The sequence below is a fragment of the Budorcas taxicolor genome, chromosome 1 (genome assembly GCF_023091745.1).
Source record: "Budorcas taxicolor isolate Tak-1 chromosome 1, Takin1.1, whole genome shotgun sequence".
Taxonomy (NCBI): Eukaryota; Metazoa; Chordata; class Mammalia; order Artiodactyla; family Bovidae; genus Budorcas; species Budorcas taxicolor.
This window is the reverse complement of record NC_068910.1, coordinates 42,799,090-42,814,497: the sequence shown is the minus strand read 5'-3', so window position 1 is coordinate 42,814,497 and position 15,408 is coordinate 42,799,090. Positions and strand designations below refer to the sequence as shown.

Sequence of the window (15,408 nt, the reverse complement as noted above, 5' to 3'; positions counted from 1 at the left end):
GGAGCTACCTGCAGAATCACAAATGGGTTTGTGGTCATTCCTGGTCTCCACTACTAAATCACAACCTGTGTCTTAAACAGGAATACCTCATGAGCCAGATGTAGTGTATGAGAGTGGAATGCCACCCCCTTCTCTGGCCCATTCTCATCATACCCCTAGTACGCTGTTCTGACTGCTACTTTTCAGGTGGGGTCACAGAAGGAACAACTCCCATCATAGTCTGGCCCTTAGAGAAGGAGAGTGAACTTGAAAAATTGGAGTCAAGGTCAAGTTAGGTCACAGTAAATGCCAAGATGGTCAGAAGTCTCTGCATAACCCAAGACTCCAAGTCTGAAATGGTTTGCCCAACAATGTGAGAGATGTCTGAGGGGCAGGCCCTTTGAGGGGGTGTAAGGGGTGCTTGCTTTAAACCTTTCAGCAGGAGGAGCCTAGGCTGTAAGTCCACTTGAGAATGTGCAGGGCCCTTGAGCAGAGAGCAGTGGGCTGGAACCACAGCATGAATGTGACTGGCTGTGCACCTTTTGACAAGTCTGGCCTCTGGACAGTGACTTTCTTGTTTGCCAAAAGTAAGGGATGATGATGAGTGTTTAAGAACAACATATACCGATATCTGCAGCTTCTTTAAAAATACAAAAGAAAGGGGAGATTGGCAGATGAAAGATGAGTAGGAACGTGTTGAAGGCGGAGCAGTAAAATGTGAATTCTAGAGCCTAGATGGTGGGTAGATAGTTGTTCACAGCAGACATTTTCAACATTCCTCTGTGTTTGAAATTTTCATACTAAGATACTTGAAAAAACAAAAGCAGGTAAAAAGAGCTAAAATGGACTTTAGAGATCATTTTGTGGATGCTAAAGTTGAGACCAACTAGGAGGAGAGGCAAGGATAGAATGGAGGCTGCTTCCGCCCTGCCTCCTATGCAGGTGTGGCCCCTCCACCACATCACCCCCAGGTCCCTCGGGCTCATGGCCAGGTGCCAGTGAGGTGATACCTCTGAAAATATGAAAAGTACTTTGGAATCTGAATTTCATGAGACTTACAGGTGTTGCATGAAGAAAAAAAGGGGGCGGGGGGATCAAATAGGATTGGAGGCTATTGGCCTAAATAGCTTTCTTTACTGCAGGACTTGTCAGAACCTTTAACATTCTAATGTCTATTGAAAATCTCTGAGAGAAATATAATACATTTTCCAAACAAATTTAAGTGTAAAAGCTGCCCCCTGCATTTTCCAAGGACTTAGTTCTAGATAACACACTTGGGGAAAGCATCCCTAAAGAATGAAAGATTTCTGGTTTTCTGATTTTTTTTTTTTCCTGCTGAGGCTAGGTGGGCAGGAGGTGGACCATGCCTTTTCTATTGCCTTTTATTTGGTCCACATGTGAACAAATTGCACCGCATGCCCTCATCAAATCCTTTGGGGCTGAGGGTGTACATGCCAGGAGGCGATGCCAGGGGCTCAGCATCTGAGCCAAAAGGGAGGTTTGAACCCAGGCCCTGCTTTCAGTGGTGCCCAGGGGCCATTTCCTTCTGTGAGTAACCCCTGGCTGGCCCAGGGGCAACAGAAGTCAATGGGGAATAATCTCCCCAGGAGCGCAGTGGGAGCAGACACCCAGCAAACAATAATCCCAAGAGAAACCAAACTCTGGTTCTTGCATTTGGCTGAGAGACGGGTTAGCCAGCTTGACCCTTCTGCTTCTCAGGGCAGTGAAATATATTTTTGGAGCTTATCAGGGCATGTGCCCACATAGTGAAGAGATGGAAAACAGCGTTCTCCAGATGCAACCGAAACCCTTTATTGGAGCCACCCTCCTAATGCCAGCAGTCACTGGTGGTTTCCTGGGGCAAGGGTAGGGTGTCCCGGGTGGGAACTGTGGGCCGGTTTATGCTGTTACAGTACAAGTGAATGCAAGGATTTGCAGTAGCTGCCTCTTAGCAAATGATCTTCCTGGCGCCCAGTCACGGGGGCGTCGTGGTACGGCAGGGGGCAGAGGGAAGCCCACTGTGCTTCCGTGGTGGACTGTCTTTTCTTTCTGGTTTTCCTACTCTGTGTCCTCCCATCTTGGGGGGCAGCAGTGGTCCCCAAGGAGAAAGAGCCACCAGCAGCCCCACGAGCAGCAGGCTCCCCTGCCCCGCCGCCCCATCGCCCACCCGGCCTCACACTTCCTTCCGCAGCATCACCTTGATGTTGCTGCAGACCTGGCCCAGGGCGGCGAAGAGTGGGTTGCAGAAGGTGCGGATGCAGAGTGAGTAGATGTGGCTGATGCACTGGATCTCGATCAGGTAGCTCTTGATGCAGGGCACCACCGCCCAGATGTGGCAGAAGGAGATGCAGGCGAACAGGAAGCCCCAGAGCAGGGCCAGTGGGACGCCCAGCAGTGTGGACAGCAGGCGGTAGCACCAGTACTTGGAGACAGTGAAGGTGGTGTAGCTCACCTTCCACACGCCGTCAAAGCTGTAGGTGCCCACGGGCTCCGCGATCACGTCTTCAAAATCCACCTGCAGGGGCAGGACGGGGAAGCCTCAAGTCACAGCATCACCGGTTTCTTAAGGGTCAGAACCCCCTGAGTGGCCTGTTAAAGCTAGTGCCTGGGCCGTGCCCACGGGACTTCAGACCCCTGTGAGTCCAGGTGGGGCCTGAGACTCTGCATTTCTGGCCAGCTCTCAGGTGATGGCTGGTGTTGCCCTACAGTTGTGAGGCATAAGAGCTGGTCCAGTCCTCTGATTTATGGGGGGAGAAGAGGCTCTGAGGAGTTGACTGATTTAATCTGTAAGTTACAGGCTGGCCAGGAGACTCTGAAATTCTATTATTTTATGATCCTAGGGAATTGGAATGGCAGTAATCTTGAAAAGATTTACTGGGTGCCTGCTGACAGGATGGCAAACAGGTGAAGGTTCCTGCCCTCCTGGACTTTACAGCCACAGAGAGAACAAGGCCAGTCCTCCGGTCAGGGAAGGACAGGGGCCATGTGCACCCATAGGGTGACGTTTAACTCAGCCTGGGGGTAAAGCTTCCTGGAGGAGGCCTTATCTAGCTAAGCTGATTCCTGGTGGTAGCCAGGTAGTGGGTGGAGGTGTGGGCTGGAAAAGTGTTTGGGGCACCAACTGCTGGGACCTAGTGGGATAGATAGTGTGCTCTCTCAGGGAATTACAGGCCTTCTGGAAGGCTGAGCACAGGCCCACAATGGCAAAAGGGAGGCTGGAGAGGCCAGATGGGGCAGGCATTGTGCAGAGAGCAGCCTCTGAGTGAGGGCTTTTGCACAGGGAGTGGCTTGGCTGGATTGCAGCTTTTTTTCAGTTGAGGTATAATTGACACATTACGTTAGTTTTAGGTGTTCAACATAGTGATTTGATTTTTATATTTCAGGAAATGATCACCACACTGAGTGTAGTTAACATCTCTGTGTACCTGTGATCAGAACTTGTATGACTTACTCTCGGCAGGTTTTACACGTACAATACAATATTATTCACCATGCATTGTGGTCGCCATGCTGTACTATACATCCTTAGGACTCATTCATCTTATAACTGGAAGTTGGTACCTTTTGACCCCCTTCACCCATTTCACCTCCTCCCTCCTGCCTCTGGAAACCACTAGTCTGCTCTCTGCATCTCTGGTCTGAGTTCTGAGTTGCTCATCCTGGCTGACATGACTGGGGTGGTTGTTGGGGTGGGAGTGAGGATGCCTCGGGGAGAGGCCAGCTGGGAGGCGTCGCTGGGTTCAGCCTTGTCCGGGGTGATGGAGGAGGCTAGAGGAGGTGCACTGGTCTGAGCTGTTTCAGGATCTGGCTGGTGGTGAGGTGAGGGCTGTGTTGTCCTGGCTGGTGGAGGCGTCTGGTATCTGAGTGCTGCACCTCAGGAGTGCAGCACTGTTGTCTCTGCCCTGGTCCTGAGCTGCCTGAGCTGCCTCAGACTTCCCTCTCAGTCTGACTTCCCTCTCAGTCTGCTGCCTGCTTGGGCCTTTCTTTTTCTTTTTAAAAATCTTTTTGGCTGTACCGCATGGCATTTGGGCTCTTACTTCACTGATCAGGAATCAAACCTGCGCCCCCTGCATTGGAGGTGTGGAGTCTTAACCACTGGCTCACCAGGGAAGTCTCCTCCCTGTCCCTCCCTTGCAGCTGGAAAGAAGGTGGATACTCAAGAAAATCCTGCTCACACATCCCACTGAAATGGTGACTGAGGCCCCCATTGGTAAGTGGAAAAAAATAAAGATTGCTTTCAGCCAAGTCACTTCACTAACCTTTTGTGAGTCCCTACTATGCCTTAAGCATCATCATGCTGCTTTCTCATATGTGATGTCATTTAGTAGCACTGAGTGTTAGCTGTCTTGCCTATAAAATGAGAGGCAGTGTATTCCTGGGCTGCTTTAACAGCAGTTGGTTGAATAAATGCACAAATGAATCAGACTCACTGGAGGGTGGGGAGTTGGGCCAGTGAGCTCAAACCCCAGTCTCCCATGCAGACCCTTTTCCCACTTTTGAGGGGGAAGGAGATCCTCTCTATGAATAAAGTTATTATTAAAACTACTTTTCCTTATAACATAGCCACCTTGCAGAAAATTAAGGGAGTAGGAAAAACAAGACACATGCATCTCCAGTTTGCATTTCTCTACTAGTAATACTAAAATTATTATTGCTTTGATGCTTTTCTTTCCAGTGAAGATGTTCTGAGGGGTAGGGAGTGGACATGACCATATTGTATGTCCATTGTTGAGTCCTGTTTTTCTCACATGGCTGGATTCTGAGCTCCTGGGCCAGGCCTCAGATCCCTGGGTCCCCCTGGAGAGAGCAAGTATGCAGCCTGACACTTGGGGTGATTTGTTGATGGGGAGCAAAATTCACAAGAAGCGATTTCAGGGTGCAGGTGATGTGCACAAGTTGACTTGGGGAGTCAGAGGGCCTTTTAGGATCCACTTGTGAATCTTAGCCTCCAGCCTTCTCTTCTTGGGGCTTAGTGGAGATCACTTAACCTCTCAGGCGGCCAGCCCTCTGGATGGAAGGGAACGGCTGGAAGGAAAACTAAGAATATGGTCCTCATCTCCTCCAAAAGAGAACACTGATTCCTGGAGGGCTTCTAGGAGCTGGTAGCTAGTGGGAGATGTGGGGTTAGACATTCAGGAGTCTCCAGTCTCTAGATCTAGTGCTGGGTCTTTGGACAAGAAGGCCCAAGTTGATTGGGGAATGTCCCATGTATTTGGAGAGTAAATGGAAATAACTGGTATCTTTCCACATCCGGTTTATATGGGCAGAAATCCAGAGTTGCTGTTTCTTAGGGGAGTCGAGATCCAAGAAGCTGAGGAGTATAGGCTTCAGGGGACCGTTCCAGCTTTGCCCTGGGTACACACACTAAAATTGTGGAGTTTCAGCCAAATCCCCAAGGCCTGGATCCTGCCAGCTGGGGGATTCTGACCTCCACAGCCAGCCCCTGCTGTATCGTGGTCATGCCCACCTGTGCCTGATGCCTCCTAGCGCCTGGGCTGGGCTCTGGATCCTGCTGCAGTCCTAGGAATGAGCATCCGAGGGAGGCCTTTGGGTGGACGTGGTCTCCCTGCCTTCCTCCTCTGTCCTGTTCAGTGCCTGGGGCCTCTCCTTCCCTTCCTGTGACTATTCCTTGGGATCGTGGACTCTGACTCACAGATGACCCCGCCCTGCCTCCTCCCCTTCAAGCTGAGCGACAGGTGCATCTAGGCATCCTGATTCGACTCTGAGCTCTTCACACAGCCCCAGCCAGGGTCAGACCCTGAGGCAGATACTGGCTGTCAGGGAGGGAGACTGTTCCCTCTGAGATCTGGTCCTAGTCGGCCAGAGAGACCTGCCCCAGGGCAGGGCCCCTGGCCCCTTCTTTGCAGCCACCCACTCTACTCCAAGCAGTCAGCAATTCCCCTGCCCCTCGGTAGCCCAGCCTGCTTTGTTCATGTATTTCAGCATATTCCTGCATTCAGCAATGATTGATTGGCTATGTCTGGCCTCTGAGGGTGGAAGGGGCCCTGACCAACTCATACTGTTGAGGTTTGCATCCAGCTGTGTCTCTTACTGACTCTGTGACCTTCAACAAGCATCTCAGCTTTCCTATGCCTCGTTTTCCTAGATTGATCTCATTAGGTTTATCAGACCATTGAATAAGTTAAGACATGTAAATACTCAGCATATTGCCTGGTATAGGATCCTCATCACTAACTAACTGTTAGCTGCTAGTGGCTTTTAGAGTGCTTTCTTCAACAGGAGCTAGGTTCCCAAAGGTGGATTTGCACAGTTGCTGATCTGATGAGTGACTTTGGCAATAACTTAACCTCTTTGAGCTTCATTTTCTGATCTGTAAAATGGGTTTACTGTTTTTTACAACCTTGTTATGAAGAACAGACATAATTTCTTTTCTATCCATCTGTCTCCTACCATTTGTTCATCTACCCATTCATCTATTCTTATCTATTCTCCGTTCATCCTGCCATCCATGGATCCATCAGTCCACCCATATGCATCCATCCATCCATTCATATCCATCTACCTGTCATCTATCTGTCCTCTCATCCATCTGTCCATCCTTATCCACCCATTCATACCTATCCATCCATTCAGCCAAACAAATACTTATTCAATACCTACTTTGTGCTAGACACAAAATGGTTCTGACCCTGGCTGGGGCTGTGTGAAGAGCTCAGAGTCGAATCAGGATGCCTAGATGCACCTGTCGCTCGGCTTGAAGGGGAGGAGGCAGGGCGGGGTCATCTGTGAGTTGGGGTACACAATCCTAAGGAAGAGTCACAGGATTGTGCTAGGCACATCCTCTTGGGCAATGCTTAGTATAGTACATGGCACGCGGTAGGTACCCAGTGACATAATCATTTGTTAGCTGCTCTAAAGTTCCTGTGAAAATTTATCTCAGAAAATTTCTTGGTACCCCAGATCATAAGTGCAATGATTCTCCAGCCTACCTGGTCATAAATGAGTGTGAGCACATGTCCATAAGGTGGATGGATTCCTCTTTTCCCTCCTTCTCTGCTTATGGTAATAATCCTACCACCAAGAACTTCTCTATGATGTCTTTTAATGATCATCCTTGTTTTTTGTTTTTTTGTTTTGTTTTTGCAGCGGTAGAAGCTGTTGTTACTGAAATTTGAGTTCTTTTAGTAATCGCCTTCTGGCACTGTGCCCAGGGCACCCTCCCTGTTGTCTGTGAACCTGACATCATGCTCCCAGAGAGACGGGCCATCCTGGGAGGAGGCAGCCGTTCCCTTAACCAGAGCTAAGACCGCTCTGATCACCATACTACTTTGGGGAGATATTTATAAAGCCCAGCTCAGGCAGCTCTAGGCAGACGTGCCAGTGTATCAGAAGCACACAGTGACTTCATTTCTTAATTCGTTTCCGGAAGTGGAGGGGAGATGGCTTTTTCTGGAAGGGTGAGGTGGGGGCTAAGTCCATGGGCAGAGCTGGAGGGCTGGGTGTGCAGCTGGAGGAGGGGCTGGGACGGAGAGACAGTGGCGGCTCATTTAGCTGGTGTCCCCTTCTCTGGCGTATTTATTTTTGGAACAGCAAGAGAGCTAGTTGATTCATTGGAATTGGCCAGCAAGGCTCCTGCCATCTCCAGGAGGGCAGGGAAGGTGCAGGGGAGCTGGGCTGGGCGCTGCCCAAGGATGCGAGGGAGGCCAGCAGCCATCCCCCAGTACACCCCCCACCCCCCCCAGTTCAAAAATTCCTCCCCTCATTCCTCTTGTGACTCAGTCTTTGCGCATGCAGGGCCCTGCAGGATTCAGATAGGCTCTCCGTGGGTGGGGGAAATGGCTCTAGGCAGGGGAATGGCCACTGGGTCGGGTCTCTACTTGGCCACTGAGTTACTGTGTGATTTGGGGTCTGGGGCTTTCCCTCTCTGGGCCCACCTTTTTTGTTTGATGTTTTGTTTGTGGGTTTTGACGCTACCAAGAGGATTGGGCCAACATCCTTAGTGACACGGAATTAGTTTTGAAGTCAAGATCCGAAGGAGTGCCTATGCTTCGTGGAATCTTGGTCTTGTCACCTACTATCTAGCTGCTCAAAGGGTGGTCCACAATCAGTGTGCTCCTCCCAACAAGGTAAGTCCACAAGTTGAGAGCAGGCATTTTAGAAATAGTTATTTCAGCTAGTAATTGTATGTCTGTTGATTCTAATAATAATAACAATTGGATTTTACATCGTCAATACCTCTTTTTCACTGCATCTCTCTAGTAGTTAATTTTCATTGACTTTTGCAAACTATTGGTGGACAACAGATTGGAATAATAACAATAAGGCCGGCCCTTCACCCAGATAGCCCGAGCAGCACTGACCTCTGAAGCAGGAAGCTAAGACGTGGTGATAGCTACAGAGTAGCTGGAAAATGGCAAAGCTTTGCTTCCTGTGTTATAATTGATAATGACAGCAGTAGAATTCTGTACCATCTGGGATGACCATAGTAGGGCCAAAATTTGGCCCTTGTAGGTGTCAATTTGGGCCATTTGTCTTATATCTAGTATTCCACCTGGCCTATAAGGGACAAGCAGGGGTGAAACCCACATCAAACCTTGGACCTCAGTTTCTCCTGCCATTTCCTTGACTAGGGTCATTGCAGGACCTGGTTCCTTAGCCAGAGGTGAGGCAAGGATGAAGCACAGGCCGGTTCTGGGAGTAGGAGGAGGGGGCCGAGTACTAGTGGGAGTTTGGGGTCCAGATCATCCTACAGAGGGGCCTGGGGCACCTGGCCTGAAGCTAAGGACACAGACGAAGGAGCTATGAAGAGACTCAGATAACAGAGGGCATCAGGGGGGAGAGAAGGGTCCCATCAGAGGAGTCCTCATCAGATCTTCGTGAGCCCTGCCCCTGCCCATCTCTTCCCATCCTCTCCCTGGCCCCCTTAGTTTCTGCCTTTGTGAAGGTTCGTGTGGTGGACTGCAGGGTAGTAGGAATTGCCTTGGGTTGACTTCTAGACTTGGCTGTGCACCAACTTCTCGAGGGATGTTAGCTAGTCCCCAAAGATGGCCCCCAATTAGTGATGCCCGTCAGGGCCTCTGTCTGGGCGCAGTCTCAGGCTGGGCTCAGCTTGTGACCTGCTCCACCAGCAGGATGTGGCAGAGGAGAAGCTGCCACTGAGCCCTGCAGAGCTGCCCAGTCAAGTCCAGTCAACGCACAGAACAGAGAGGCTCGGAGGGCTGTTGCTTTCAGCCGTCGAGTTTTAGGGTCGTTTGTCACACCGCTGATCCTGTGCATCTTTAAGGGAAGCTGGTGACGACTCTGGACTCTAGGTGTGTCTTCTGTTAGACAAAGAGGACTTGCCAGCTCTTGAAAGTACAAAACAGTGACTAGTGGCAGGGCCTGGAAATCTGCATTTAACAAGCGCCCCCAAGAAAGTGGACCACCTTTTAAAAAATGCTAGTTCATAACACAGGAGTCCCCATAACACGAAGGTACAAATACCTCAGTGTGAGTTAGTCCAGTGTCGTGCTTCTTAGAGGTACTTGCCAGGGGGCAAGATGAAAAGTTTTCAAATGAAGGAGTTGCCAGTGTGGAGTGCCTGGCAGATTGTGACCTTTCCTAATTCAGCACCATCCTGCCCCTTCTGCCTTCTCTCCCATAAATGCAGGCATTTCTAATCCTGTTGTTCTGCAGACAGTGTAGCAAAGAGGTTTCACCTGTGTGCCAGCTTGGCCAAGCCAATGGTCCATGGCTTGCTGGAAACGTGCTGTGATCCATTCGTGATGTCTGCCGTGGATATAGGCTGGGGAGTGGCAGTGCCCGGTCCTCACCTTTGCTGATGCTGCCCGACATCCTGCTCCATGTTGTGGCCTTTGCTTGTTTCAGTCCCTCGTCTTGGAAAGCCTGATGCCCCCTTTCCACATTTTACATTTTCCTCGTTATTTATGCAGCTTGGATACCACCTCTCCATGAAGCTGGCTCTTGATTTTCCAAGTGCCTTCCTCTCGTAACCTCCCGGGACCCTTCAACTGATGGCTGAGTTACGGTGTTTACCACCTCCTCCTGAACATTCTTGTTAATGTAGCCTCGTCTTCTCTGTTGGGTTGGATTCTTCTCAAGAGGAAGCACCAGCTCAGTCACATCTTCATGCAATAGGGTGTCCAGGTGGGTCCACACTGAAAGCAGATTTTGGAGAACTGGGGGGAAGAGGGAGCTGTTGGGTTCTCTAGGTACTTCTTAGCTTGAGCTCAGTGGCAGAAGGTGGTGTTTGTGTGTTTTACTGGAGGAGGAAGGCGTGTGTGGCAGATATGGGTTGGAGGTAGGTGGGAACTGGTATGATGGGCTGGGATCAGGTCTGTTTGAAGGGTTTTCAGAGAGCGGCTGAAAACAGAAACCGAATGACCTGCCTGACACAGGGGTGAGACATCCTGCTGAGTTCTCAATGAGACAGTCCTGAGACCCTTCTCAGATAACAGACAGACTGTGGGGGTGGAGCTGGGGTCCTGCAGAAATGCATGGGAGAGGGGCTGGAGGCTTTGCAGTTTGGGTCTGAAGGGAACAATGTCCTAGCTGGCCAGCTGGAGCACTGGGGACCACTGGCCCTCATTTCCTGCCCCAGAGCCTGGCACAGGGCTCACAGACAGTGGGTCTGACTTGCTCATCACCATCTCAGCAACAGCCCAGTGCCTGGCACACAGCAAGAAGTGGTTGGTGGCATTGATGTTCTGTGAATGGTGGTGGTGGTGGGGTGGGGGTGGGGGGGCAAAGGCAATGGGGCGGCCTCCCCTCTGCCCAGGCCCACCCCAGAGCACGGAGACTACAGTCAAGTCTGTTGGGCTGTACAGGGCTCTCCCTCCGCCCTTGGCACTCATTTCCATCTTGGGTTCAAGGGCAACACCAGGCCTTGTTCAGTGCAGTTCAGTGAAGTTTCGACTCTGGAAATCCAAAGGGAGTACCTCCTTCTGAGGGTCAAATCCATGGACCCAGTGAGTGCATCTCCTGTTCTCCACTGTTGGCTTTACTGTGTGAACTCAGCAGCACCAGTAAGGGAATGGGTCTCTCTTCTTTCCACTCGGGGCTTCAGACAGTAAATAATTTGCCTGTAATGCAGGAGACCCAGGTTCGATCCCTGGGTCTGGAAGTTACCCTAGAGAAGGAAATGGCAGCCCACTCCAGTATTCTTGCCTGGAGAATTCCATGGGCAGATGAGCCTGTTGGGCTATATAGTCCATAGGGTCGCAAAGAGCTGGACTCGACTGAGCAACTTTCACTTTTTTCCACTTGGCCTCTGTCTACAGTAGGGACTGAGGCCCAGAGAGGGAAAGGGATTCGCCCAGGGTCTCATAGCAAGTTAGTGTCAGGATGGGGCCAGGCACTCCGTAGCCCATTTTATTCTGGCGTCTTACTTGCCCTCCTTGCCCACGGGCAGCTCCAGCCTTCTTCTTGGCCTTGCCTTGTTTCTCTTTCTCTCCAAGTCTGTTCCCCTCACCCCTGTCCTTTGCCCGGTTGATGAAAGTTCGTCCAGGTGACCCGAAAGCCAGTCTGTCCAGGTAGACCCCTCTCTTCCAGCCACATTCTCCCCCGTTTCTTCGTTCCCTTTATTGTTTCACAGCCCATACACCAACCTGAAGTCTCCTTGTATCTTTCTGTGGTATTTAAGCTGATTCTGGTTTATAATCCCTGTTGTAAATTTCAAAACATTTTCATCTCTTACTCATTAAAAAGGAAAGAAAAAGTCAAATAAATTCCCAGACCAGCTTATCCTCAGTATACTTCCCTTGTGGCTCAGCTGGTAAAGAATCCACCTGCAATGTGGGAGACCTGGGTTCGATCCCTGGGTTGGGAAGATCCCCTGGAGAAGGGAAAGGCTACCCACTGCAGTATTCTGGCCTGGAGAATTCCATGGTCTGTATAGTCCATGGGGTCATACAGAGTCGGACACGACCGAGCAACTTTCATTTCACTCCCAATAGGAATGTTTGTGGGCCTTTTGCTTCACCTTGGAGGGATGGTTTTCTGTGGTTCAGTGCCTCCAGTGAGGATAGCTTCTAGTCCCCAAGAGGCAACATAAGCAACTGCACCAGTGTAGGCACTCTCATCCCTCCCTTGAATTACAGTCTGGGCTGGGAGCCGGCTCGCTCCTGGCTCACTGGGACCCTTGAGCCTCTCTCCACTTGTCACCTGCTGCAGGAATCCTTCAGAAACTGCCTTCTCCCTTGGGATCCTCTTCTCCATCCCAGCAGCTGGCAAGGGACCACCAGAGCAGAACCCGGGCATCCGTGCTGGCCCTGGCTTAGTTCTTTGGCCCTCCAGGCTCCTATCAGCTCACATTTGCACACCCTTGTTTTGCGCCAGGGACTCTGTAAGACACTTTCAAATCCCTTATCTCTTGTAATCCTCATGGTCTATTTCTATTGCACATTGCTGCTCTGAGATCCATTTACCCCGTAGGGATGGGGGTGGGTAAATTATGAACATTTTACAGAGGGTCTGGTGTCATTGTTTTTAGATAGAACAGTCTGGATTTGAAACCAGATCTGTTAGTGTCAAGTCTGGGACCATTCCCTCTAGATCACACTGCCCAAACCATGACAAGTACTACTTAATGTTTTTATAGTGCTTTTCAGTTTGGAAAACTCATTCCCTAATTTTGCTGAACTTTCCAAGCTGTGTCATGATTATACTATCTCCACCATAAATGATGCTTATAAATACAATAATCGCATAATATAAACTGTTACAGAGAAATGTCCTGAGTGAATGGGGTCACAGAGGAAGGAGCTCCTGATTTCCTGGGGCAGTCGGGGAAGGCTTCCTGGAGGAGGTGATGTTTAAATCAGGTCTCAGTGGCTGAGTGGGGCCTACACCATGTGGAGAAGAGGAAGCAGGCACTCTTGGCAAAGATACAGGAGTATGTTCTGGTTCCTGTGACTGGCTCCTGACATGGGGGCTGGAGGTAGAAGAGGAAGGTGGGGGCCAGATTATTCTGGGGTTCAGAAGCCATGGGAAAAAGTTAGACTCAGCCAGCGTGGGAGGTATCCTGCTGAAGGTGACAATGCAGGGCGGTGCTTAGAACAAGCCCTTAACCGTGCTGTCTAACCCAGTAGCATTGAGCTGTGTTGAGCGTTTGACCTATGGTGAGTGCAACTGAACAGTTCTACATCATGTTTAATTTTACTTAAAATGTAAAAATCGATAGTCAATCCTGTGACTGGGAAACTTGTAAGAATGTTTGGAACAGTTTGGGCTTGTGAATCAATTTTCAGCTCTACAATTTTTGAAATCTAGACACATAGAGTTCAATGAAAAATATTGTGAAAATTAACTTCACCTGTTTGTTTTTCCTTTTTAAACTCATGAGTGCTAGAAAATTTAAAGTGACATAGAGTAATTGTATAATGGGTCACATGACGTTTCTACTGGACGGGGCTGGTCTGTGTTTCTGATGTATTCAGAGGACCCTGGAGGCCCCTTCATGTGCCCTTTTAAAGGCCTTTCCAGTGACTCTGATGCTTGTGGTTGGGCAGCCTGCTCCCAGGAATTCTGCTATAGTAAGATGCCTGTGGCTATCGGGTGGAGGTTGGACTGAGGTGTGGGCCTGGAGGCAGCCAGGCTGCTGGTAGTATGTGGGCAAGGAAAGAGGCCTGACTCAGGCACAGCCATGGGGGAGACTCCCTGAAGGGAGGGTAACCCTCATCTGAGATCCCTTTTCAAGGGCCCTGGTGCCCTCTGAGGGCCTCTGCCCTGGCCACTGGACACTGGCGTCAGGCTGGGAGCAGGCATGAGTGCTGGCCACAGCCCCCAGCCTGCGGCAGTGGGTGTTTGGTGGTGCCCTGGGGAAGCTGGGCCCGCTGTGAGGGGCCAGGAGCCCTGCTGGAATCTGCCTTCTGGGGATTAATCCCAGGCCCAATGTGGAGACCGCAGAATGCCCCTGGCACAGAAAGGGCCCAACTTGGCCACCTTGTCTGCTCCCGGCAAAGGGCCAGGAGCAGATGGGAAGAGCACAGAGTTGTAAGGAGCTTCCTTTGCGACTCGCCTCTCCTGCCCCGGTGGATGGTCCTGTATGTGTGACTGATTCTTTGCTCTTGTTTACACTAAAGGTTCTCTGAGGGTACAAGCTGGTTTTGGAACGGGCATTTGGAGAAGCCAGGGAGGAACAGGGAAGCCGATGGTGCTGGAGCAGAGCCCACTCTTGTCTAGCACCCAAACCCACACCCTCGGGCAGGCGGCACCAGGGCAGGCCCGCAAGCCTACCTTCACTATGTCCTCATTGATGTTCTTAGGGTCCCGGTTCACCAGATCGATCTCCTTGAAGTGAATGTCCTTGACGATCTGGGCCTCCAGGTCTGTGCGCTCCTCGGCCATCATCGTGGAGCCGGGGGACCTGCAGGAGGAGATGGGAGCCGTGTGGCCGGCGGTGCTGAAAAGACCTGGGGCACGGACACCAGTGTCCCCAGACTTGTGCCCCTGCTGGCTAAATAGGCCCCACCCAGCATGCCGGCTGACAGCTGTCCTGCATAACTTCAGCCTGCCGCTGGCTGAAGCCTCCAGTGGCAAGCCTCCAAGCTAAAATTAAGACTGGAGCCCTGCTGGAAGACCCAGCACTCCTTAAAGGGGGCTGCGTGGGAGCTGGGCCTCACGAGTGACTCAAGGGCCTGGCATCCCCTGATGCCACTGCAGTCGGCGGCTGCTGTGCAGCCCTGGTACTTGTATTTTTGCCCCCAGCTTGGCTTCTTGCTGGCTGCGTGAGCTTGGGCACAACTTGCCCCTCTGGGCACCACGTCCCCACTTGTAAAATGGGTCCATAATAGTACCAATCGGGGCTCTGCTTAGCCTTGTGGAGACGAGATAAGCTTGTGGGGGGAAGGGCTTTAGAATGAAATTAGTCTCTGGTGGGGATTCTCATTGGAGCAGTTGGCACCTGCCCTATGGTTTGGTGGCCCAAAGCAGGGCTGAGGTTTTCCCACCTCTGGGGTTTCCCCTGGATGGGGGTTGATGGACTGCAGCGTGGATTGGGGCTGGGGGAGGGTAAGATGGGAAGGAGACCACTCATGGGATTGTCCACCCTCCTTTGCCTTTTGATACCATATGGAAGGGATGTGGAGTCCATATTTACCCTGCCCTTTGCCCTGTCCCCAGGAACAGCTTCAGGATATCCATGGACCCCAAGCACAGCATGAGCATCAGGCAAGCACCTCTTTTAGGTGTCTGGTTAGTTTCCCTGCATCCTTCTTCAGCCCAGCCATCACCCAAAGCCCCTGCCGCATGAAGGATGAAGACTCTGAGTCCTCAGGTGGCAGGGTCTGTGCATTCATTTATCACCCACCAACTCATCTCAAAATTTGCCAAGAGCTAGGATAAACAGACCAGTGAGGCTCTGTCCCTGTCTTCTGGGGAGCCCACAGCCTAAGGTGACAGACTGATCAGAAAAATAAGTAATTGTAATAATGTGTGGCAAATACTGCAGATTTGAGTTATTTACAAAGA

General features: G+C 50.9%; 1 protein-coding gene across 1 annotated transcript; it reads right to left on the bottom strand.

The window, feature by feature from the left end:
- Positions 1–1,725: 1,725 nt before the first annotated feature.
- On the bottom strand, positions 1,726–14,400 carry CAV3 (caveolin 3). Its single transcript, XM_052638828.1, has 2 exons — positions 14,176–14,400; positions 1,726–2,494 (listed from the first exon to the last, which is right to left on the bottom strand). The coding sequence occupies exons 1-2, from the start codon at positions 14,287–14,289 to the stop codon at positions 2,153–2,155; spliced, it is 456 nt and encodes a 151-aa protein (XP_052494788.1). The 5' UTR covers positions 14,290–14,400; the 3' UTR covers positions 1,726–2,152.
- Between the last annotated feature and the right edge of the window lie 1,008 nt (positions 14,401–15,408).

What these genes read in the sequence shown, in the direction of transcription:
- CAV3 (XM_052638828.1), bottom strand. Translation starts at nt 14,289, where the DNA reads ATGATGGCCGAGGAGCGCACAGACCTGGAGGCCCAGATCGTCAAGGAC. An exon ending in TCAATGAGGACATAGTGAAG is followed by an intron (nt 2,495 to 14,175) that starts GTAGGCTTGCGG and finishes CTGCCCCTGCAG; the next exon opens with GTGGATTTTGAAGACGTGAT.